Source organism: Aythya ferina, assembly GCF_964211825.1.
Source record: "Aythya ferina genome assembly, chromosome: 3".
In the NCBI taxonomy this organism is placed as follows: domain Eukaryota; kingdom Metazoa; phylum Chordata; class Aves; order Anseriformes; family Anatidae; genus Aythya; species Aythya ferina.
In genome coordinates, this window is record NC_140298.1 from 55,340,063 (window position 1) to 55,364,467 (window position 24,405).

Sequence of the window (24,405 nt, forward strand, 5' to 3'; positions counted from 1 at the left end):
TAATTTTTATTGAAATAACCAGCACATTTCTTATTCTTAGAGGTAGGTCGTCTCTTTGAATGCAGCATTTTGTTTTGCAGACCCCAAAGGCAAACATTTCTGTGGAGAATAGACTTAATCAGAGGACAGGCTAGAAGAAAACAACTGCAGAAAATTACCAAACTGTGGAACTTCCTCCTGTTTAGGGTCTGTTGCTGTGAGCTTGGGAGAGGCTGGAGAAAGGAAGGCAAACCTGGCTGAAGACAAACCACTGGCAGAAGATGGGGCTCGTGAAGCCAGCACTTGGAAGACTCAGTCTTATGTAGTCAAAAGATCTCCATTTCTATCAAACTGCTTTCCTGTCTTCATGAATATGCCGAAGTGCAGCCCAAGAGCTGCAGAGGTGTTTGCCTGGTTTGCCAGCATCATCTGAGGCTGGGCGGACAACGGAGCGCACTGGACAGTGGCGAGCCAGAGAGCAAGTCTTGTGTTGCAACTCCCTAGGGATTATTCTGGGAACAATAAAGTAACTGAGCTTTGCTCTGTTTTTTTCGTGGCTGGCTAGCCTTAGGGGTAGCGATCACATTATTCCACTTGCAAAATCATCTACTAAAATTTCAGTATAAATAGTGGCAGAAGCAGCGGTCTTTCTGTGGGCCTTGGGATTGTGTTGTATAGGCAGTAACAGGTTATGTAATTAACATGCTGAAAGAAAAAGGTAGAAATTTACAGTTACAATGGGTATAATAAAGACCTTCATTGCTTGCTTCACCTTCTTGTGACACATTTTTTGGCAGTCTGACAAAAATAAGCAGACATTAAATTGAAGAAGTAAATTACACCTCTGAGGAAGGGTGGCAGTTTGTTATTCTCTGCTACCTGTGATGCTGTGGTTCAATTTATATTAAAATTTGGGTTTGGTGGTAATTACTGAACAAAATTGCAATAACAACTCAATTAGGAAAGTTTTAATGAAATACTAGAAAGCAAAAAATCCATAGGACATAATTTAAATACTTATCCGAGGGGGAATTTTAAGTGTAATGTTTTTGAGAAACAGTGTAAAATCTGGGCATTTCTTTATTGTCCATCTTCCATTCAGGTCTTTTTATATGCATTAGCAGTCAAAATATTTAGTTAATGTGCAGCACCTAGCTGTAAAGTACCTATGGTTCCTCAGTGACTGACATTTCTATGAAAGTCATTCTATTAAATGTGGATTTTTTTTTTATTTTTTTTTTTGCTGTTTGGCTTGTTACAGAATCTTCTGTGATACTCTCAACTTTTAACCATTAATATGAACGATTTTCATTCCATTTATAACTTTAAAAATAAAACCTGTTATAACTTTAGGTCTATTTTTCCTTTTTATTTATTTCTTGATTTAGTTGGCTTAAGAGAAAATATGCTGGAAAATATTTCCCTTATTTAAATGGGTTATATAAATCAGATTTGGTTTGTGGTAGAAGTAACATTTGGTGAATTATACTATAGGGAATGAAAAATTTCAGTCAGTGGTCTTTGTCAAGAAGAAAGGACCTGTTCTTAGTGTATTTTTGGAACTTCAGAGAAAAACATGATGTGCTAAAGCTACTGATTTTAAATGTGAACATGGTTATTTAGGTTTGGTAACTGAATATTTAACATAAAAGTCTCTACAGAGCATTTTATCTCATCCTTTAAAAAAAAGAAAAAAATCAGATACAAATATTTCTGCACTCGGAGCAATATTCCTTTTCTCCTCACATCCCTGGAGATAATGAAATGCTATGACATTGCTAACTCTGATTTAGAAGCAATCTTGCAGGGTATAGTATTTCTTAAAGTTTTAATGCCTGGACTCATGTGACTTGCATACAAACCTCAGTTGTAATGCAAAATAATAAAAGGCTATTACTAGTTGTTTAAATTACATCTTGCTAACCAAAATATTTGTAGTGGTAGAACTTTGTGTGTCGGTGAAGCTTTGGGTGCATTATTTTTTCCATGAAAGAACAGATTTGCCTCAAACCAGTCTTGCAATTTATTTATATTTAAATTGACTCATTTTAGATATGGATTTAGATATAAAGAGCTGGCATTGCTTTGGCATGATGCGTGCCAATTAGGTTTTGGGTTTTGTTTTTTTAAATCTGAAGTAGCCTGTAGGATGCCAGTCTGCTTGTCCAGCGAGTGCTTAGGCTGGGATAAGAGAGCTCTGGTGATGCTGTGAGGAGGCAGTGCAGGAAAAGAGGATGCCATTTCAGGTACAACTCTGTCAGCACTTAGCAAAACCCAAGCCTGTGAGGTTAGTGTAAACGTGCCTTTTAAGACTGTTGGAAGGATGACCAGTTCACTGAATTGCTGCTACTTAACCTTGCTTCTTTTGGGAAAGATAAGGTTTAAACTCTTTTTGTTGTTGTGCTTCTCCTTGTCTTATGCTCCTAGTTGCTTTATTTATAACAATGTGTTGTACACTTCTGATATGTAGTGTGGGCAGGATCTTCAGTCCTCTCTCTTTCTTTCTTTTATTTTTTGATAAGTAAAGGAGCCTCAGGAAGTGCTGTGTCTGTGAAGCTTAGCTCTGTTTTTCAACAAAATGCAAAGGCTTCTGGTTTAGTGCATTCCACTGAGTAGTTATCTTTAATCTAAAATACAGGGGAAAAGTATTAAAACTTTATTTTGTGTATTCTGTGCAAAAGACTGGCAATTATGCAGAAGCGCAGGGGGGAAAACGAGAGTAAGAAAATAAAATCCTTCTAGGACACTGGATATGGTATCCTTAGGCCCTTACGACTTTATCTAGGATTTCATTTTATAGCTAAGCTCACTCACATAGTGCTTGAGTGCCTCTGAAAATGGCAATTCAACTCATCCATCCTTCCTGGATGACTGGCACTCATTTCATCATCGTGCTGTGACATTGAAAAATAGCAGGAAACAAATGTGTGAGTTTTTTGTTTGTTTGTTTGTTTTTTGCATTTTAGCAAGAGTTAGGCTTTACATTTGGTCATTTAGCAGGGCGAACACAAAATGTTTCTTGTTGGAAGCTCAGTGCCTGCTGTCTGGGAGCAGTTTACTTGCATAGGTTTCGATATCCAGAGAATCCAGTGGAAAATCACCTGAAAGTTTGTTCTTCAGGAACTTGTGGTTATCACACACGAGACATTTCCCTTTGTTTTGGCCCGGTTTTCATTTGTGTTCATAAGTACTTAGGATTAAACTGATGGTTTAATTAGAAAATCACATAACAGGAAATAATAAGAAATAATAAGGAAGTAATATGAAGCATAACAGGAAAAACAAGTGTTCTACATGAGCTGTTTAAAACAAATTGAGATCTTGTACCCCTAATAGAATTTATTAATTGGTAGTTTTTTACTATGGAAACCAGACCTTTAGCAGCATGCAAAAACAGAATTAAAGTACAGATACATTTCTAGCTTCTCAAGTAATTAGTCAGTGAGCAGAAATTGAAAAAAAGAAAGCCTCTGTTTGCTGCGTGGTTGGAAGACTTGCTTTTTCTAAGTTTGTCTTTCAAGGATATGTCATATATGCATTGGCTTTCCATAAAGAAGCTGGTAAGACTTAGGCTCTTGATGTAGTTAGTTAGATATTTCCCGTTTTCTTACTACCTTGCTTTGAAATTTCTGTCCAACAGCTGATGCAATCAGTATCTTAAAATTGTTTAGTACAAACAAAGCTCCTTCTCTAAATAACAAAATAAAATTTAATTGCCCTTGTAGGAGCTTCAATAACCACATCTGTTTTGTAGAAGCCTCTTTTTGCGTTATGCATTTTCTGTCCCAGCTTTGAAGTTTGACAGTGGTTCATTAGAGTTGATTCATGTAGCAATGAAAATTGGGAGATCACACAAGGGTATTACTTTGATTGTTGCATATCTGCTACAATAGATTGCTAAGACCTTTACTTGTAGAGGGAGCTTGTGGTTTATCTTACACAATGTCATAAACTACAGTGCTTGCTTAGCTTCATCTAAACCTCTCCATCAAAATTCAGCCAGTGTAGATCTGTTTCCAATGGTAATGCACTAAATGGAATGAGTGAGGCTAACAGTTCCATTGAACACTTGCTGGTTTGAGCAAGGGAGAGAGAGGTTTCTGTAGATCTTTTACCTTAGGAAATTGCTCAGGTGTTTTGACATCAGTGTTAAAGACCAAACTGTGTCAGGTTTTCACGTGAACTTTCAAGACTGGTTGTTGAGTTTTTGCAGTTCAGGATAGCATTTAGCTAACTTTATTTTTCACTGGTTTTGAGAGAACTTCTAAAGTATCTAATTTATTAGGCTTAAAGATCATGCTGTTCTGTAATCTGCACAATTTCATCATATTGATCTTTTTTTAAAGTAATAACTTCTAAGTGCTGGTAAAGTCTGGGATGCTTGTATGCACCATATAATTACGGATACTCTGTATGTATGCCCACTTAAAAAATGATTGTTAATTAGAATTAAAATTAAGTGGAGTTGCCCCCAAGCATTATAACAAATACAGAAAAACTAAGGTCCGTCTGTTATCTTAAAGTATAGAATAAGTGGTAAAGCATTCAAGCAAGGCTAAATGCTTTTGTCTGAAACTATTCAATAAAACATACAATTTTATGATTACGGTATAATATTTTGGGGATTTTACAGGAGATAAAATTCTCTCTATTCCTTTCTTTTCTGCTGTCATTCAGTCTTTTGTTAGCTATTGTTTTTTTCCATAGTCCTTACATGTTTGGAATGCTGATACCAAATTTCCTGGCTTTGGAATTATGCAAGTATTAGAGGAGTGATATTTGTTGTGCTATTTTATCAAACAAGTTTTTGAATTTTATTAACCATTCTGAAGTCAAGAAGGGTATGATAGATTGCCCAGAGAAGTTGTAGAGTCACCCTCCTTGGAGATCTTCGAAAGCTGCTTGGACGTGATCCTGAGCAACCTGCTCTAGGTGGCCCTGCCTGAGCAGGGGGCTGGACCAGATGGCCTCCAGAGGTACCTCCCAACCTCAACCAATCTGTGATTCTGTGATATTCCAAATAGTTCAAAGCACAAAGAAGAATGAAATAAATCAAATTTCTAAGCACATTTCAAGTCCCATTGAATATAGTCTGTCTCTTCCTTAATCTTTCAAAAATTCAGATAGGAATTTTAAAGGCTGTATAAAAGTATCAGGCAGATGGAGGAAACTAATGCAGAACTTCTCTAGCTAATCTTGTTAGGCACTTCATGTAACATTAGTTAGACTAATCTGTACTCAAATTGCATTACATTTTCTGTGTACCAAGAGCATACTTATGAGGAATCAACCATAAGCTGGTTAATGCACAGCATGTTGTTTCTAACTGTATTTTTTTTTTCTTGTCAGATGTTTCTGAAGAGTTTTTTCACCTTAACTTTAAAATAAGGTCCTTTCAAAGAGGTAGTTGTAGGATTCTGGAATTTCTGGGTTGAGGGTGAAAACATGAGCATCCCAAAAAATACTGACTGAGGAGCTGCTACCATGAAATGTTTTGATAAATCTTAAATTTACAAAAATGTTCATGTTTTTCCTCACTTTTAGAAGTTACAGTGCAGAGATGCAATAAAATTAACTCTGCTTTAGATGCGGCAGTCTTTAAGATTGTTTTGGTATTTTCTGTAGTAAATTAATTTGGCAATCTTCTTATGTCTGCGTTTGATTTTACTTCTTACCGTCTTGACCACGAACAACACTGTCCATACAAAAATGATTTTTCATATAGAAATGTGCTGTTCTCGTTGCATAGAGTAAACTGAGAGGACAGAGAGGAGAGAGAGGAAAGATGGGCTTCCCAACACCTATTAGCTAGTTTGTCAGCACAAATGCAGCCTTCATAGCACAGGTGTGTAACATCATCCAGCCATCTCACAGGGAGTGTCCCTCTACAGCTGGGTTCATGGGTTCTGTCAGGACCCTGAGTGCACCAACAGGCCCTAATGGTCCTGACTAGCGTCACCTGGGGTCTCTCCTCCACCCCCATGGGCTCAGGAGGTCTACTGAAGTTCAGCCTTAGGGCCTTAAGTCCCTGTTGAGCTGTTGCAGAGTCTGGCTCAACCACAGCCATGCTTTGGCTGGCCATGGAGCCGCCTGATCCAGACCTCAGCCCACAAACTGACTGGCTGGCTTCATTTCGGCCCAACTTCATCACTGTGGTCCTGCCTGAAAACCACTGGGCCTGATCCAAACCCTGGTGGAAAACAATTAAAAAGACAGAAGCCTACAACCCTAGAACAGTGAAATTACTTCACTCTGATAATTCCCTCTGTCCCATTTGTCATCCTTTGTTGGGGGGACAGCCTTCAAGGTTCTTGCTGTACCCTCGTGTTTCACCCATCCTCACATCTTTCCCTGTCTCCCTGTGCTGTGGTCTACATGCACGTCTTTGGCTGCTGTCTTTGAACTGGTAACTTGTCATTAGAAAACTAGATTATAAGGCGTTTCTGCTGTTCTAGTCCAGAGTCTGGATTTGTCTTTGATCTATCTATATAGGCACTCTGTTGCCATCTGTAAATTGAAAGAGATGAATGTTTCAAAAAAGGCAGCAGTCAGAATGAAAAGCTTACTGGCTGCTGCTGAAATTAAGGTCTTCTTTCTCAATCCAAGCTTCTGTCTCCTAGTTTTGGTATGTACTTCTGTTTCTCCTGCCTTATGCTAACATTGGTGCTCTGGAGACTTTTCCAAGAGCATATGTGATTTGTCAGACAGACATCAACAAAATGGAACAGTTTTCTTACATTTTAGTAAACTGACTTGGCTCACAAAAGAACATGACAAAGATTTATGTTGACATCAGGTCAGAAGCACTGGACTGAGTGACTTGGAGCAGTGATGCAGTGGAGGTGAAAGGAAGGGGAAGTTGAGAGAAGCCATAAATAAGAGTGGGAGGGCAAGCAAACCCCTTGGGTTAATTTAAGGAAAGCAACAGGGTCTCATTTAGAAGTTAGCTTTTAACATGTGGAACTGAACTTAGTGCAAGTTTTTTTTCTTGGCATTGGACAGCACCCACACATCAATATTTATTAGTACAGTAAGTAGGCAATACCTGTCAAAACAGAAATTCAATTGCTGATGGAGGAAAATGAGCAGTTGGTAATTTTTTGCTTGATGGTACATGGTCCTACTATACTTACTATATTATGCTTTTCCTGTGGAGCACATATTTTTTAATGTCTGCTGCAAAGAGTTTTATGTCTGTGAAAAGCTTGACATATAGTACCCTATTATTGGTCTCACCAAACAAGCTTATAGATCTCTCTCTATTTTTTAAACTAGTATAATTGTGATGGTACATCTTTACATAAAATCTATGTTTTCATTGTTTTTTGTCTGCCAACTTGGTAAATAATAAATAAGATCTCAGGTCAGCAAGTTTCTCAGAGGTATAGAGCCTTGTCTCTTTCTATTCTGTAGGAGTGGCTATATATATATATATATTTTTTTTTTTATTATTATTATTATTATTTTTTTGTAACTATGGAGTTTCTCTCCAAGTTAGACAGCCTAAGTATCCATTATTTGTACTGGATAGAGTTGTCATTTATTATATCTCCCCATCAGTGAATAACAATGACTGTCAGTGAACTGTTCAGAAAAGCCTTTATCTTTCCAGGACAGGCCTGAAGCAGGTTTCTTTTGTTTTTCCATTTTCTAGTGAAAGAGCTCAAAAATTGTAGGATTCCCAGTGTGCGCACACTTCAATACAGTTACTACGTGTATTTTTCTGCTCATCTTGGTAGCCACAGGGAGCGTGCTTATGCAGTTAAGAGGGTTGCTGGGTGATAAGAATTACTTTTGTTGTTCTTCTGCATCCTTCATTCGCGGGCACGATACTTGATAATTATCTCTTAAATGCCAGCGTGTTTTTATTTTTATCTAGCTGTGACAGACTAGTCTTCCAGCAGATTTTATTTCCCTCCTACACTCATGCAAACTTTCACATGATGCTTCAAAAAAGGAGCTGAGAAGCCAGGCAAAACCCAGGGATGATCTGTACAAAGCCTTAATTAATTAAAAACCTTATTAAATAAATTGAAACTTTAGGATGTATTACTCGTTGCTATGTACAAACCAAGCATGGTTCTCTGAGGAAGTCATTTCTACAATAGCATTTGTAGTGGGATCTCTGGCCACAAAATATGTCCTAAAAATGTATTTTCTCGGATGGCCCCTATCTGTACTTGTTCTGTGCTATCACTACAAATACTGATTAAGGCTAATTGTTTTCCTGAGTCTAAGATATAAAGTGAGGATGTTAGTTCATGTCTAGTGGTTACCAAGAGATGAGGTTAAAAGATTTGTCTGTACTTGCTGTGCTGATGTGGGGGACAGGGATTTGTTTTCATGCTGCTTTGTCACCGATGGTGCTGCCAGCAGGGGACTGACGGTGTTTGGAAGTTCTGAAATTTGCTGTCAGGAAATATCTGCTAATATTTACTTGGAAAAAACATATCTGAAAACACCATCCAGAAAGAAATTTTCAATAATATATGAGGAAAGCTCTAATCCCTAATGGGATACAAACTCAACTGAAGCAAATTAATTAAGGAATTTGAGCAAATACTCAAAATGATGCTTTTTTTTTGTGTATAGTGTTTGGCCGTTCTGAAAGTAGAATGATAGATAATTTAAATAGCTTAAATAAATTGCTTAAAATAACATTGAACTTAATGTACCAGTACAAATGCATTTGTTATATGAATATGCAAATACAAGTTCTATACATGCAAGTGCATTTCTACAGATGTATTGATAGTTTTGAGCTAAAATCCAAATTTTTAATTTGTAGCTGTTTTAATGGATTTACTTTTTAATAGCCTCCCCCCCGCCCCCCCCCCAGAAAAAAAGAAAAAAAAAAAAAAAGAAAAAATGCTTAGTCAAAGGGAACATACTTAGCTGTACTTTTCTCACCCTCCAAAGTCTGGGGCAGAAAGTCCATATGAACTTGTCTTCCCAGAGATGTCTGTGATCTCTTATTATCTGTCTTCATATTCATTCACAGAAAAAAGGGCTACACAGGGTGCTGTCAAATGCAGAAAGCAAATGATGTATACTCTTTCTGTTTCTTTGAATTTACCTGAATTGGGAAAATTAATTGGGCCTTTCTAAAAGGTAGATGTCATTGTCTGCAGGCCCATGTAATATTATAGGGCCTGTTGCTATTTAGGTCAGACTAGACTGAATGCTCCTGTCTGGGCTTCCTATCCGAATCTCTGTACAGGCTGTTTTTTCAGTTTGAATTAATTTCTGAACTCATGGAGCATTGTTTGGTTATTACTGCCAAAGATCACATCTTCAATCCTTTTTAGCAGGCATGAAGTACAGAAACAATTCCAAGCTGAAGTTAATAAATTTCAAGGTTTTATACCCTGGAAACACCTTTAGGAGAAGATTACTTTACAGTTGCATATGGTGAAGAGTGTGCAGAGCTTTGTGAATGTTTTCTCTTTGGAGATGGACTGTGATTCAGCAAGGCACAGACGTTTTCATGTATTTTTTCCTGTAGTGAAAGCATCATTTTCCAGCAATGCAAGGTTTTCACAGTATTTCAGTAGAGGAATTGGTTCTTTCTACCAATTCCATATGAAGTTACTGTTAAAACAAAACACCTTACTATTCAGATGGCCCTTCAGTTTCTGCTCTGTGCGTATCGCTGAGAAGTTGAGATGTAAGCTGTGTAGGTTGACAATGCTGCTATTTTTGCACTGGTGTCTAAACCGTATTGCACCTACCATGCTACCCTCAGATTACCTCCTGGGTGCCTTTCACACACATACAGCTCTTGTTTGGTCAACAAACTTCAGCACAGTTGCAGTTTCTTTGGTATGTGTAATGAATAATGCAGTAGAAGAATAAGAGCACTGTGCTATATTTAGCATTCATTAATGTACATGCTCCCCCTAATCCTTTTAAAAATACGTTCTTGCAGCATATTTGTACTCTTGTCTGAGCGTATTACAGTAGTTTTGATTTCAATGATCCTTTGTGGCAAGAAACGAAATGAGCAGTAGGGTGTTTGTGTGCTGTGAAAGCTTCCTTTTGGTTGTTCATTCTGACTGGCTTCTCTGAGGGTAAGGGAACAAGGCCTACATCTAGCAGCTGTCTTGCTGCTGCTTCCCTTAGCACTGGTTTCGTGGATCTGGCTCTTGGAAACAGATTTCTGAGAAGTGTGCATTTTCAAGTGTGTTCCCAAGTATCTAAACAATCTATCCTGTCTATGAATTCCCCCCGTCCCTCTTCTTAATTTTAATGCCCAGTTGTCTGTTTAATATTTTGTTGCCAGTAATATTACATTCATGTAGGGTGAAAGGGTGGTCCACCACAGGGTGGACCACATGATGTGCCATGTAATGTATTTGGGCTTGTATCCATTAAACCCAATGTACTATGAAGCATCCAAGCGCATTTAATGGGATGGTGCAGTAAGATAAATGCTTGGTACGTGGTAGTTGATGGGATGGGGAGGGAAAGGAAGCGCTTTTCCTATCAGCTGAAGTGATGGGCAGTGAAGTTGACATTGTCATCACTTGCTCAGAGTTAACATCCCACTGAGGATAACATGCAGTGCAGAAGCTGGCACGTCTGAATCATCGTTTAGGGCGGCAAACAGAAAGAGGGAAGACGATGATAATTAAACTTGATTGATACCTGGAAACTGGAGACAAAGCCCTCAGGCCCAGAGCTTGTTGGTGTTAGGCTTGTGTCATTTTTAGGCTTATGTTATGACTCCTCATGCAGACATCAGAAATACATGAAGCAATCTGTGTGTTGTGTCCCTTCTGCTTAATAGAGGCGCTAAGAAGAGAGTGTTCATTCTGCATTTTCTGAGATGATCCTACAGTGCTTATTGTATGACCCAGTGTAACCGGTGGTGTACTGTGCAATATCTAAGTTTTCATATGCCCACATTCCTTTTGCACAACCATAAAGAGATGTTTATATTTATACATTGCATAGATTCTGATGTTGCTGTCTGCTCTGTTTTTACTACATGTGAAATACAGAGGAAAATTGATAAAACTGTTATATAATTTTAAAACCTGTAATTATATTGCAAATCTGGTAACTATAGAGCCTGTGCTGGTAAAGGGCTGTGGATGCTGCCCTAGACCAGCTGGATTATTTGTTTCCAGGTGTGTTGCAGTGCACTCTCATTACATTTACCTTACTTTGCAAATGAGTAAACAAGCTTATTAAGCTGCAAGAAATGGATTAAGAGAATTAGCAGGCTTTGGGACACCACCCTGGTGTTATAATATTGATACATAACAAGACTGTTATAGGAATGTGCCACAGGTGTTAAGATCTTGAACACCTTCTTTTTGATGAACTAGATTTAATTACATTTTTAGTTTGTATTATTTCATCATGTTATCTGCTTTACTCTTCATGGCTGAATATTTTCAGTCTACTTCCTGTCCCTTCTTCCCCTCCCTCTCTTTGCATATTGAATTCATGCAAGTTGGCAGTAAATATATTAGCTCATAATATCCTGTAATAAAAACATTTTCTTATGTAAATGCATGTATTGCATATTAGGAAGATTATTGCTATGCTGTTTCAACCTGTATTATACTGAACAGATTATGAGAAATTTCAGAAGTGTCAAGAACAGAAAGAGAAATGTCAGCTTTCTTAAATGTTCCAAAGAAAGCAATATATCTGTGTGAGAAAGTGAATTCTTGATATGCATTTATGATGGTAAACAGTTGTTGAGAACAAGTTGCATTATTTGTTATTGATTGTTTAATCTTTTTTCTTTTTCCAGTTGTCCGTATTTATCAGAGAAGATTACACCTGCTATACCTGCAATTGGTGGGATTCTTTTCTTTTTCGTGATGGGGACCCTGCTGCGTACTAGTTTCAGTGATCCTGGTGTCCTCCCACGCGCAACACCAGATGAAGCAGCAGATCTAGAGAGACAAATAGGTAACAATGAAGGTCTGTTGTCTCTTCGCTTTCCTCCCGAGGGTGTATGTGCTGTGTGAAGGTAGCGTGCTGCTCTCCTCCTGGGAAGAGTTACTCCTATCTTGCCACAGTAATTATCCTGGAGTTGCCATGTCTGATGACACTGCAGTGATTCCTGTGGAAAGATGGTTGATCAGCTCTTAACTAAGAAAGGCAGTAAACAAAATACTGAACCTGGAGAGTGATAGTTCTTACTGTAAATACTTTTCAGCAGGTATGGTGGAAGTTTCCCTGTAATGCACAAGTGAATACTTTTTAAAGTGTTTTTGGCAAGCCAGCTGATATTGCAAAGGTTGTGAAGTTGTGCATCTTTTAAAGTAATGTACCATCAGAGTTTAACAGAATTTAATTATTTATATTGTGAAAGGGTCAGATAAGTCTCTGTATTAATATACAGTGTTATAAGTTGATGTAATCTTGGGAAGGTTGTACTTCAGTATCTGTGTAAAGCCTGCACAATTAAAGGACAGTGAACTAGATTTTGATCAGCCTCATTTATCAAGAGAATTGACAACTAAATTCTAGTTGTGGAATTCCTACAGGTACACTAAATGGCATGAATATGCTACCTAGATAAGAAAACACAGGGTAAGTTTGCAGCGCTGCTTCATAGAACAGTTTGCTTATTTTTGTAGTAGACTACTAAAGGTTACTAATGGCTACTATATCTCCTTTGAAATGGTAGCCATTGGAAATCATACAATCTGAAGTCATTTCAGAGGAACTCTTACTCATAATTGAAAAGACAGGTAACAGGTGTATGCAAGCACAGGAGTACCACCTGTGGGGTCCCTGATACAGTATTTAGTGCAATCTTAGACTTTGTATACCATGACAAATAACTGAAGGCAGTAAAAGCAAAAGAGTGGACTAAGTCTGTTGCATCTATAGTGTGTGAATTTGAGTGGTTTGCTTTCAGACAAGGTTTTGTCTCATTCTCTAGACTAATTGTCCTCCACAACACACTGGTGAAAATGTGTGAGGGGCAAAGTCATTGGTTTGGACTTGTACCATGATTTGGCATAGAGCTCATCTGGTGCATATGTGTAGCAGAAGTTCTGGTTTTGTTTCTTCAGAAATCAAACATGGTTTGTACACACCAAAATCAACACTGAACCATGCTGGTAAGTGAGGAATGACAAGGGAACTCATGTCAACACAGCAAATGTTCACATCAGTATGGCATTAGTTTCCTTAGACTCAGCTGATAAGAGTGCAGGCATGATGTAGGCATCCTGAAGCTATGCATTCCACTTAAGAATTTTACCTTTGCTATGGATTATTTTAAGAAGTAGAATTTCAAAATAAAGTGATGAATTTATTGGTGGTCGCTACAGTGAGATCATTTTCTTTCACCGGATTTGGAAGGTGCTGAACTCAGCTGCTACAGTCTGCTAAGCCATAGGATAGAAAGGGGTTTGTATAATAAACAGCATTTTGTGTACTTCAGTGAAGTGAAGCCAATGCTTTTGCAACATACTAGGTACAGCAGCTATTTTTTACTTGCTCCTTGTATTCTATGTGTAGGTTTGAGGCTTTTGGGGGGTTGAACTTCGTGAGAAGAAATGTTTCCCCTATGGGTTTGCGAAGTCTGATGTGCAGTTCACCAATTTTTTTAGATCCAGTATAGCTTTTTAAAAACAGAGTGTTCTGTTGGCATTCATATTTCAGTAAGACAATCTGTATTGTTTTTATTCATTGCTTGGAGTAATTGTGCAGAACCCAGAGCCAGCTGACGTTGCCATGACAGGAAGAAGGTGACATCTAGCCAGATGGAGAAGAATTTGTGCCTACTCTAATGTGAGGTCATTGTAAGGAAAAGTCAGAGCGTAGCTGTGTGTGAAGAATTTGGTATTTGGTGAGGAAAGTTATCTTAACTCTGGTTAAAGTAAGAATAACCCTTCTGTTGCTTACCCTTCTGAGAAGAGTGTGCTGTGTAAAATAAAATGGTCCGCAGTTTAGAAGAGAAAGGCAGGTTTGGTGCTTTGAATTGAGCCACCTACACTGATGACTGAGAGTTCAGCTATAGAAAATCATAGCTGTAATTCTTTAAACTGTTTCAAAACTAATGACATAAAATTCTCCCAGACAACAGGTTTTTACACCTTCATTTGAGAGAAATAGAGAGGAGAGTAAGAAAAGCTGGGAAGAACAGTGGTATCCATTTAGGCACTGTCACTTCCTAAGGTGCTTTTCCTTTTCTGTGTCTTTCTTTGAATTTCTTGAAACGGTTAAGGAAAATGAAATTAAAATCCATTAATGAAGGTGCTACTGAAATTTACTCTCTGATTATCTACCTGCAATAATAATGATGGTGCAGATGAGGGAAAAAAATTGTTCTGAACAAAAACTTGTATAGCCTGTTCATTTTATGTAAAGCAGCCAGGCTTTCTCATGGAAATGCACCTTTTCTGTAATTACATATAAAGGTAATAATGATAGTGGTCTGTTAAAAGAGATTGCAAGCAAGCTGTTGAAGTGTAGCTATTAGCATTTAGCTATCTTGCTGTGACAGGTATTTTTCACTACTATACCCAGCTACTTGGTGAAATGCAGGGGCATTCTGGAGCTCATGTTTTAAATATGCTTTTATTAAGGGATTGCCCCAGTTGAAGCACAGCAAATGAATTCTTCAGGTTTTATATCCAGTATTCATATATGTAATACTTAATTGAATCTATGGTTTTGAAACGGCTGTGGTGTAATAGTCACTTTAGGGTTTTTATGATGTTCAATTTAATTCTCTGTTTTTATAGAGCAGCAGGAATATAAACAAGCTTATGAATACCAACTGGGTGTGTTCTTGTCCCCGTTTGAAGGATCAGGTATTTTGAATGCTTGCTAGTTGGCACAGAAAGTGTCTTAGATGCATTTTCTTAATCCACTGGTTATAAAGATGCAAAAAAGAATCCAAAAGGAGGAGATACATGTTCTTTGAATAGTAAAACCCTGGAGAGATAAGGCAGAAGGCAGCACTGTAACAATGTGCTTCTTGTTATGAGGGCCTTGACACAGAAACAAGTTACCACAGGTTGTTCCAAGCAGTGCTTTGGCTGGCTGGGAGAGTTGGTTGGTGTCCCTCTGCTCCAAATGAAGGAAAGCGGTGACCGCACCCAGGATTTTTTATTCAGATACTGTGCAAACAAAACCCTAGCTTTTCTATCACACAGGCAAATAAAGCAGCTAGTTGCTAGTGCTCCGGGCGTTATTCAAACTCGGAAGATTCCTGGAGATCTCCATTGCTTCAGGGTTTGATTTAAATTTGGTTCCTTACAACAGCATTCCTAGCTATTGATAGCTTTTGTTTCCTTTGGGCTTTATTCACATACTTTCACTGGTCTCTGTTTACGGAGTTCCCCCAGACACAGGGCTGGGATTGTTTCCCAGATAATTATAAAAGTTTAATTTATTACTTTCTTTTATTCTGGAGGGCAGTGAGGGAAGGAGCTTCTTAGCATTCCTCTAGTTTAGAGGGCTGGCACCTTCCCATCCTAAATTGTTTCCTGTGCTGCTGACAACTTTAACGGTTTCAGAAATTCGCTATAAAAATGTTGATTCCTGTTACTCATTGAAAAAGCTTCTGTGTGAACTTAATATGGGTGCAACACTACAGTAAGGCACACTAGCTGCCTCCAGTCACAACAGTACATTTAACATGTAAAAGTTTAAAACTTTTAAAGACTGTTTTAACTTGCTTGAACCTAAAAAAAAAAAAAACATCATACACATACGTGTGTTTCATGGTTGTTTGGAAAAGGTCTGTAGTATGTCTGTGAGGGCCTTTTACTTCCAGACCTTTGCTCCTGGCATCCACCATCAGGTGTCAGCTGCTGGGTGGGGGGAGCTGTGCTCATTCCCAGTGTTGGCAGAGAACACCTGCACAGACTGGTAGGGACTATGGGGCTGAACTGGGGAAGCTTGCGACCTGCAGCAACTTGCTTGTCCGTCTCAGCACGGTGTTTTTGTGGGTTTTATGTATGTGCTTGTCAAAATGAAAAGCGAAGAGTGAATTTTTCCGGGCTGGATTAGACATGTATGTTGGAGAGCAGTGGTGGCTGGTTCTAACAGGCTTTAGTAAAAATAGAGATCCAAAACAATGTCATGGAATTAATTATTATATTTACAAAAGATATTCTTGATGGGTTCAAATTCAGGTTGGACAGATGATCTCTAGCCCACTTACCTTAATATCATTTGGGGACTACTTGATTTATAAACAATGTTTATTAATAATTTTTATTTCTTTCTGTAATTTCCTTCAGTCCGCAGGGCTATTAAAATAACTGATAAGCGATTCCTTCATGGCACGATCTATGCCTTGACAGTAGGGTAGGCTGAGGGCATGCTTTACCAGTGGGTTTTGGTTCCTGTTTGTGGAGCATCCCATGCTTTCTGGTGCTGAGCCCTTTTTGTAGCTCTCTTCTTCCTCTTATTCCTGTTGCATCTGTTAGGCACATCCACCCTGAGATCTACTCTCTTTCTTCTATTTCTGCTCAGCCCTGCTTCTATGACTCACCTCCTCTTTTGTGTTGAGGTAGTGGGAAGCAGAGCCAGGTTCCTTGCCCCAAGTGCTCACTGGCAGCAGTCTCCAGTGAACCCACTTCTCATCGAATGTGGCATCCTTGGCTTCTCTGGAGTGGTGGAGTACTTCTGTGCTCTACAGTAAAGAAATATGAAAGTTAACTCTGTAGCTTGTAACAAGCTGCTGCTGCAGATATATGAATTATGACCCTCCTTGTGCCCTGTCTGCCAAGATTTGTACAGAAAAAGTTGTGTGCCAAGCTCAAAGGCTTCAGCCTGTGCCATGTTTCAGCTCCTTTCTTAAAAGTCTCTATGACAGCGGTATTAACGTGTTTGCTGTTCATCTGAGTTTCTGAAGTAGTTGAATCATCTAACTCAAGCATCTGCAAACTTCACAATAAAAACCATACCTTAGAGTACAAAAACTTACCAAGTCTTTTGTTGTTGATGTTAAATGTTTAAAAATACAGAAAAAAATATAATGAAGTATTCATTTGATAGTTTTTCCTAATCAGTGTTGCTGTCTAGTTTCATTTAAGCTCTCTCATGGAATCTTTTTCCTAGAATAAGGTCCCAGCTTTAATCCAAAATACAGGCAGCAGTTCCTGTTCAGATAATTGTTTATTTCCCCTGTGTTCAAAGACACATTCATCTATGTCAGGAAACAGATCATTTCAAATAAGCGGCTGACAATAATAATTTCTGCCTCACAGAAAGTGACTGTCAGATACAGAGATTTAGATAGCAAAATGAAAAGTATAAATTTGGTGATTTTTTTTTTCTAGCATCCAGGATAATATTAAAAAGTTGATTAGGGGACTCAAGATGTTTCCGTGTGGGGGTGTTTCAGAACTTGCTTTTAAATTTGCTTTAAAAAAAATATGGTAGCACAAAACTTGCTTCACAGGCACAGACCACTGAGCTGATCAAAAACATGGTCTTTTCTTTAGCAGCAAAACTGGTGGTCTTCCAAAAAGGGCCAACAGAGTCTTGAAATGAGGAACTATACTGACAGCAAGTGTGGAGTCTGGGGCTCAAGTTCCCAAACATGAGGGCTTATGGCAAATCTTATGGAGAATAATAAGTTTGATAATTTTAATGAATCCTTCTGCAAAAGGAATTGCATAAAATTAAGAATATCCCCAAAGTGAAAGAGAGCTCTGTTATTGAAAAATATTTTCATAACTATTATATTGATATTTTATTTTAAATGCAAACCAGCAAGCTATGCTCATATAGAGAGATGGGTTGGGAAGAGTAGTCAGAGGCCATTCTGGCTGTACTACTGTTATCTTCTACAATATTTTTATTTATTTTCATTGGATGAGTAATGCAGATAAATAAAAAGATGGCCAAAATAGTACAAAAAGTACTTATATCAGAAATGGAGACAATTTCAAAGATGAGTCAAAATTTTACTACAGGCACGAGCCTGTAGTAAAAGTGTCAGAAAGTCAAAAGTAGGGAAAGAAATGTTTGTTAAAACTAGCTAGGAACATTAGAAGATGACAGGATGGCCTCCGTTAGAGGAAGAAAGAAGCTGAATGCATGCTAGATAATTTGGAAATGAGAGATTACCAGAGGGGAATCTGAAGTATTCAACACTGCTTTGATCTCAGGAGAGAAACTGCACAGCCTGCTGATAGGAAATGCAGGTCAGTGAGGAAAATAGTAGTTAAGAGGGTTAAAAAAAAAAAAAAAGGCAAAATAAATTATCTACTATGCTGTATGTATATCTGTCTATTAGATATTGTACTATATGGGTATCTATTATATTTCTGGAAACTATTTAATCTCTGGAAAGACAGGGTAAACTGAAATGATAAAGCTCTAAGAATTGGGGCTGCAGTGGGGTTGTGGCCATTTAAGGCTTGAAATGAGCAGCATAGTATTTCAAGAAAAGTCAATTGTAACTGAAACAATGCCCTTCGTTGAGGGAGTAACTGTCTTAGTGGAAAAGAAGAAGCAGATAAGCTAGATTTTGACTGTAACAGAGCTCTTGATATGGTCCTGCATAGGATTTTTTCCATGCAGATTTTGGAAATAAGGTCTAGATGAAGTTACAACAAAGTCAGTGAGCACCTTTCCAAAAATATACTCTCAGTGGCAAACAGTAAGTGATAAAGTATGATGTTGCAGAGACTGATTATGGGCTCAAGAAAAAGGGAATATGCTTGACTCTGAAGATGATGCTGGGCTGGGGGGATTTGCAAGTGATTGATTGATTGATTTTTTTATACTCTAAATAGTCTTAGCAAATGTAACGAACAAGTAAAGAATGTATGATTAGAAATGCAAATCAAATACAAAAAGGATTCTAGCTAGTGAATGGTAGAGTAAAAGGGGACGTGAGTTTTATCCACAATCAGATTGTGATTCCATGATAAAAAGGGAAAATTGTTTGGTGATGCATGAGAAGAATAATCATATATAAACCAGGAGAGGTACCATTCTGCACTACTTAGTCATAATGAAGGCTCAGTTCACTGTCCATTTTTTTTACCTGATGTGTAGATGCTCAAGAGGAAGACAGCAAGAAAGAGAAACAAAGAAAACATGACCTATGAGGAAATATTTAAGAATATGTTTGTATTTGTTTGGCCTAGGAGTGGAAAGAAGCATAGGTCTTAAAACAGTGTATATTTTTCTCATAATATAGAACAGAAGCAACTAGGTGCATGAGATTCGTATCATGCAAAATCAGTGGAGATAATGTAGTTATTTACTATTAAAGCGCCATAATCTTAGTCAAATGCAGCAGGACCTATTAATATTTTTTTTTTCCAAATGAGAAACTAAACTTGTTTACATAGTATTTTTACTTAATTATAATTTTCATGAAAAAAACTTTTATGGTGTTGCCTTGGAAAAGAAAACAATTGTATTTTTTTCACGGTGTTTATAAGCGTGGGTTCTGTGATCCCATAACATACTGTATTGAGAAGGGCTGTTGTATCTATGGGAACATGAAACCAGGAGCAGCCCTACATGACCAGATCAGTAGTCCATCTCGCCTGATGTGTGATCTGTGATAGTGACAAGTGACGTGAACTGAACGAATTGAGGAGCCCTGCTGTACCCTCATTGCTCCCCATAACCTACAGATTAGGGACTTCTGAAGTTAAGGGTTGTATATATATATTTATTTTTTTAATAGGGTTTTGTTCTTTATTAATTTGTCTTTTTTTTTTTCTGAAGTTGATGAAACTTGGAATGCTATTTAGATTTTGAGTTTGCAAGTTAGACAAGAAGTACTGCTGCTTCTTTTTAAGTGCTGCCTGATTATTTCATTTGACACCAAGTAATTCTTTTCCTGACGTTGAACAGTTGCTCCTGTGCTTTTTCTTTTTCTATTTTACATCTTCAATCAGTCATCTCTTCTCAAGCCTGAGAATGCATTATTTGTGTAATCTTCTCTGGTACGAAAGCTGTTCCACACATTTGATCTTTTCCAATTTTTCTGTTTTATTTCTTTTTTATTGCTTCTATATCACTTAAGATGCAGGAAGCAGGATTCTGTAAGTCTTCAGTATAAAGAAGCATTGTGCATTAGTATAACACCAGCCCATCATATTTTCTACCGTTCATTGCTTTTTAACCACACTTGAGTATTGAGCAGCTTTTCTTTTGTAATGGCCACAGTAGTTCCAAGATACATTTTTATAGCGTAATAAATAGATTTGTTTAGTCCTGTGTGCATTACATTGCATTATCAACACTGAATTTCACAAATCTTTATCACTTGGAATTTCATAACCTCTTTGCAGTCATAATTTTTGTCATTTGTGATTCATTTAGTGTGGAGTGGTCTTCAAAAATTGAAAAAAAAAATGTTTCTAAGATATATACTTCTAAATATGAAGGTGTGAAAGAATAACCAAACCCATCGGAATGGGTTTTACAGATGGGAAATCATTTGTACACTTGATGCATGTAAGATTTAACAATTCTTCTACAATATTTGTATTTATTTGCATCAGATGAGTGGTGCAGATAAATAAAAAGATGGCCACTTTGATTTTTCCTTCCTTTCTTTCCTTAAAAAAGCCCATATATAATGAGAAATACTTGGGAATTTTCTTCAGGGTAACTGTCTTTAACTTATGTGTATCCTCGCAATTTATTCTGTAGAAGCAGTTTGGTTTCTGCTCACTTTCTTTCTTGTCCTTCCAAAAGCCCCAAACTCAATATGTTAGCTACATCAGCATGCCATCTCTGAGGGTTCCTTTTGTTTTGTCTCTCTCGTTTTCATTGATGCTTAAGACTGCATTTGAGACTTCTCCGCAGTTCCCTCTCCTGTCTTTCATTTGTTTTGAAATGCACAGTCTGATTTCCTTAGAGCCTTGTAAAATTAAATCTGTGTGGCCACCACAACATAGGCATTTCAGAGAATTGCACAATAGCCTAAAGAAATACTGCTTATGAGTGCAACTTGCTTATGTTTTCCCCTTTCTCCCAAGATGGGATACCAGCTTAACTGTCATGCCTGATATTGCATGCTTTAAACAACATTCATAAAATAAATCTAATAAAACTACACTGTACATTAAACAAGTCTTTCAGAACGCTCTTGGACTCAATGCTTCTTTCCCTCAGCAAATCACTGAAGATTACATTTACTTCTGGGAGTGAGAATACATTTCACATAATTTGCCGGGTCCTGCACCTGGGACGGGGAAACCCTGGCTGCATGTACAGACTGGGCGATGAGACGCTGGAGAGCAGCCTAGAAGAGAGGGATCTGGGGGTCGTGGTAGACAGCAAGTTGAATATGAGCCAGCAGTGTGCCCTGGCAGCCAGGAGGGCCAACCGTGTCCTGGGGTGCATCAAGCACGGCATCGCTAGTAGGTCAAGGGAGGTGATTGTCCCGCTCTACTCTGCGCTGGTGCGGCCTCACCTCGAGTACTGTGTGCAGTTCTGGGCACCACAGTATAAAAAGGACATGAAACTGTTGGAAAGTGTCCAGAGGAGGGCTACGAAGATGGTGAAAGGCCTTGAGGGGAAGACGTACGAGGAACGGCTGAGGTCACTGGGCCTGTTCAGCCTGGAGAAGAGGAGGCTGAGGGGAGACCTCATCACAGTCTACAACTTCCTCGTAAGGGGGTGTCGAGAGGCAGGAGACCTTTTCTCCATTAACACTAGTGACAGGACCCGCGGGAACGGGGTTAAGCTGAGGCAGGGGAAATTTAGGCTGGACGTCAGGAGGGGGTTCTTCACAGAGAGGGTGGTTGCACACTGGAACAGGCTCTCCAGGGAAGTGGTCACTGCACCGAGCCTGTCTGAATTTAAGAAGAGATTGGACTGTGAACTTAGGCACATGGTCTGAACTTTTGGGTAGACCTGTGCGGTGTCGAGAGTTGGACTTGATGATCCTTAAGGGTCCCTTCCAACTCAGGATATTCTATGATTCTATGATTCTAATTTTAGACCTAAAGAAGGTGATGCAGTACAGCTCTTCAGAAAATAACGTGTAGCGTTTTCCAAAGTCAAGGCAGTAAGTCTTTTATCTAAAGTTGGGAGCAGTACTTGGTCAGTATTTCTTGTTGCCTATCAGATGAAGAATTATGTGAAGAATGCAGTTAGCAGCTGCTAGTGGCTGTCTAAGCCAGGTTCCCAGTATTGTTTGTCCCTGAGATTACTGTCTGGAAACAGACAAATGTTATTTCAGTTCTTTTCACTTTGTAAAATGACTCTTCCTCTTGAACCTCCAATTGTTGAATACGTAGCTTAAATTCAACAGAGAATGTTCAACATGGTTCAACACAGAGAAGACATTTCTTAGAGGAATTTTATATTTTTGCAGATTTTTGATTTGTTGTTGTTCTTCAGATGTTGTAGGTCATACACAAAGGTTTCTCATTGCCTTCTGTTTTCCTCAGTAGGAAACATTACAAATATTCATAGGTACTAATTTTTCTAATGATAAAAGATTGAAATTGTCACTTTACAGTTAACAGTAAACCTTGCATTGGTATGTTTGTATCAAGAAAATGTGGAGAGACCTTTTAGAGTGTGAGTGTATGTTCCTAAGATCTTAGGAAAATTGACCAAAATAGCAAATGTTTGAGTGGAAGGATCCTGTATGTACACAAAATTCCGGCTTCTGTCTCTCATCTAAACAGCACTTCACATTAGTAATTAGTCTTATAGTTTGAGAGAAGTACGTGGAGTATGTTATATATTAGAAGGTTTTGGGACTGCTGTCTCCATTAAATACATGAAGCAAGTTTCTTGCAGCAGTTCAGGTACCTTGGTCCTACAAGGATATGGATCGTGTCCTTTGTGTGTGTGTGTGTTGTTTTTTTTGTTTGTTTGTTTGTTTTTTCCCTAAAATGAAAATGATGGAGCCCCATCTAGTGCATCAACATTTAATGCTGCTAGATAAGTTTTATAAAATTTATCACAGCAAAGTACCATGGAGGATGGAAGGCAATTCCATTAGTGGAAGAATTTTACCCTTCTTGTAAAATAGCTTGCCTAACTGCATCAGTAGTGGATTGGAAGAGAAAAATGTAAAAAGCAGTGGTCAAACGGAGGTTTATTTGGGGAAGGTGATTCTGTGAAGGTTAATCTCATTATACATTAAAGGGACCACGTATATTAAAAGATTTGCCTGTGTTAGAACACAAGTATGAGCAGTCCAACTGAAGATTAATTGCAGTCTGAAAATCATTGTGAGACGAGGACAAGGCATGTTTTGCACACGCAGGGTAGATAAATCTGATTAAATCCAAACACATTTGACTTTGCCCGGTTGTTGTTTCCAGAAAAAAAAAAAAAAAAAAAAGTTAATAAACAGAATGACTGAGTCTTTCAGGTTTGATTGTGCAATTTAGGATCGTGGGGAAAATTCTGACTCCATGGAAAATCAGCAAGACTGTTTTCATTAATTTAATTTGCATCAGCTTTTGCACTTGGATTTTCAGATTAATTTGCCTCAGTTAGAGAGCTGGGATTGGCTGTCTCTGTGAACTTGAACTTCATGGCACAGGTTAGGAAGGAAATCCTGTTAGAAAACCAGCATTGTAAGTGTAACAGACTGGCCAGTAGTCTCCCTTTTGCACCAGAGGAAAGGAAAGTTGCCTTTGAGATTCTGCCAGAGCACATTTTAAAATAAAGTAAATACAGGGGACTTTCTGAACTTCTGAAAGTTTTTTGTTTGTTTGTTTGTTTGTTTTTTTAGTTGCTGTGGATTTTTTATGAATAAATGATTCATGAGGGGGAAACAGCGAATTCACCTAGACTGTGATTTGAAAGTCATTTCCAAGTAACATTCTCTGAGAGAAAAAAAAAACAGTTAGTGTTATTTCACAAAATTCAGTGCATTAGGATTTCTAAACACTATTGAAAGCTGCAATTGTATACCTCAGTTTGACTCTCAAAGTATCAAATGGAAAACATTGCTTTATCAATGAACTAGTAGTCATGAACATGTTTGGATGAAAACTAAACTAGGGCTAATGACCTACATTTGTGTTCACATCTTAGTAGTCTGTCTTGACCCTTATTGTCAGAAATGAACATAACCCTGTGCTTTATAAGGTCCATGGATTTATATAAAGACTAAGGGTATTACAAGCCTCCGTATGATGATATCACTGAAGGTATGGCACATGGAAGCATATTTATCATTTACAGTGATAGCAACTAAAATCAGCAATAGAGGATTTTCATAACCATGACTTTTGACAGTTTCTCCCCTAAAAAGCATGATATTGTCTCATGAGGACTACTACTCCTCCTACAAGTTATTTCCCCATTTCACAAAGCATATAACTTGTTCTACAGAGAAAAAGTGTTCTCTGTAAATATGAAAGATTTTCTTTAAACATAACTCCACAATTATAAGAAATTCTTCCCTGTTTTCCCTGTGTCTCCGCAAAGCTTTATACAGTATAAGTGCACTTATGCTACACCCTCAGAAGAATGTCTTTTCAG

The 24,405-nt window shown here is 38.0% G+C and overlaps 1 protein-coding gene across 4 annotated transcripts in view; it reads left to right on the forward strand.

The window, feature by feature from the left end:
* The window catches only part of ZDHHC14 (zDHHC palmitoyltransferase 14), a 107,952-nt gene that overhangs the window by 45,004 nt on the left and 38,543 nt on the right, over positions 1-24,405 (forward strand). For 2 of the 4 annotated variants that reach the window (XM_084513011.1, XM_084513009.1), the window contains exon 2: positions 11,747-11,919. In XM_084513011.1, coding sequence (XP_084369137.1) covers positions 11,747-11,919 — 173 coding nt within the window. The remainder of the gene's footprint in view (positions 1-11,746; positions 11,920-24,405) is intronic. The other 2 variants (XM_084513012.1, XM_084513010.1) reach the window with 1 other exon arrangement.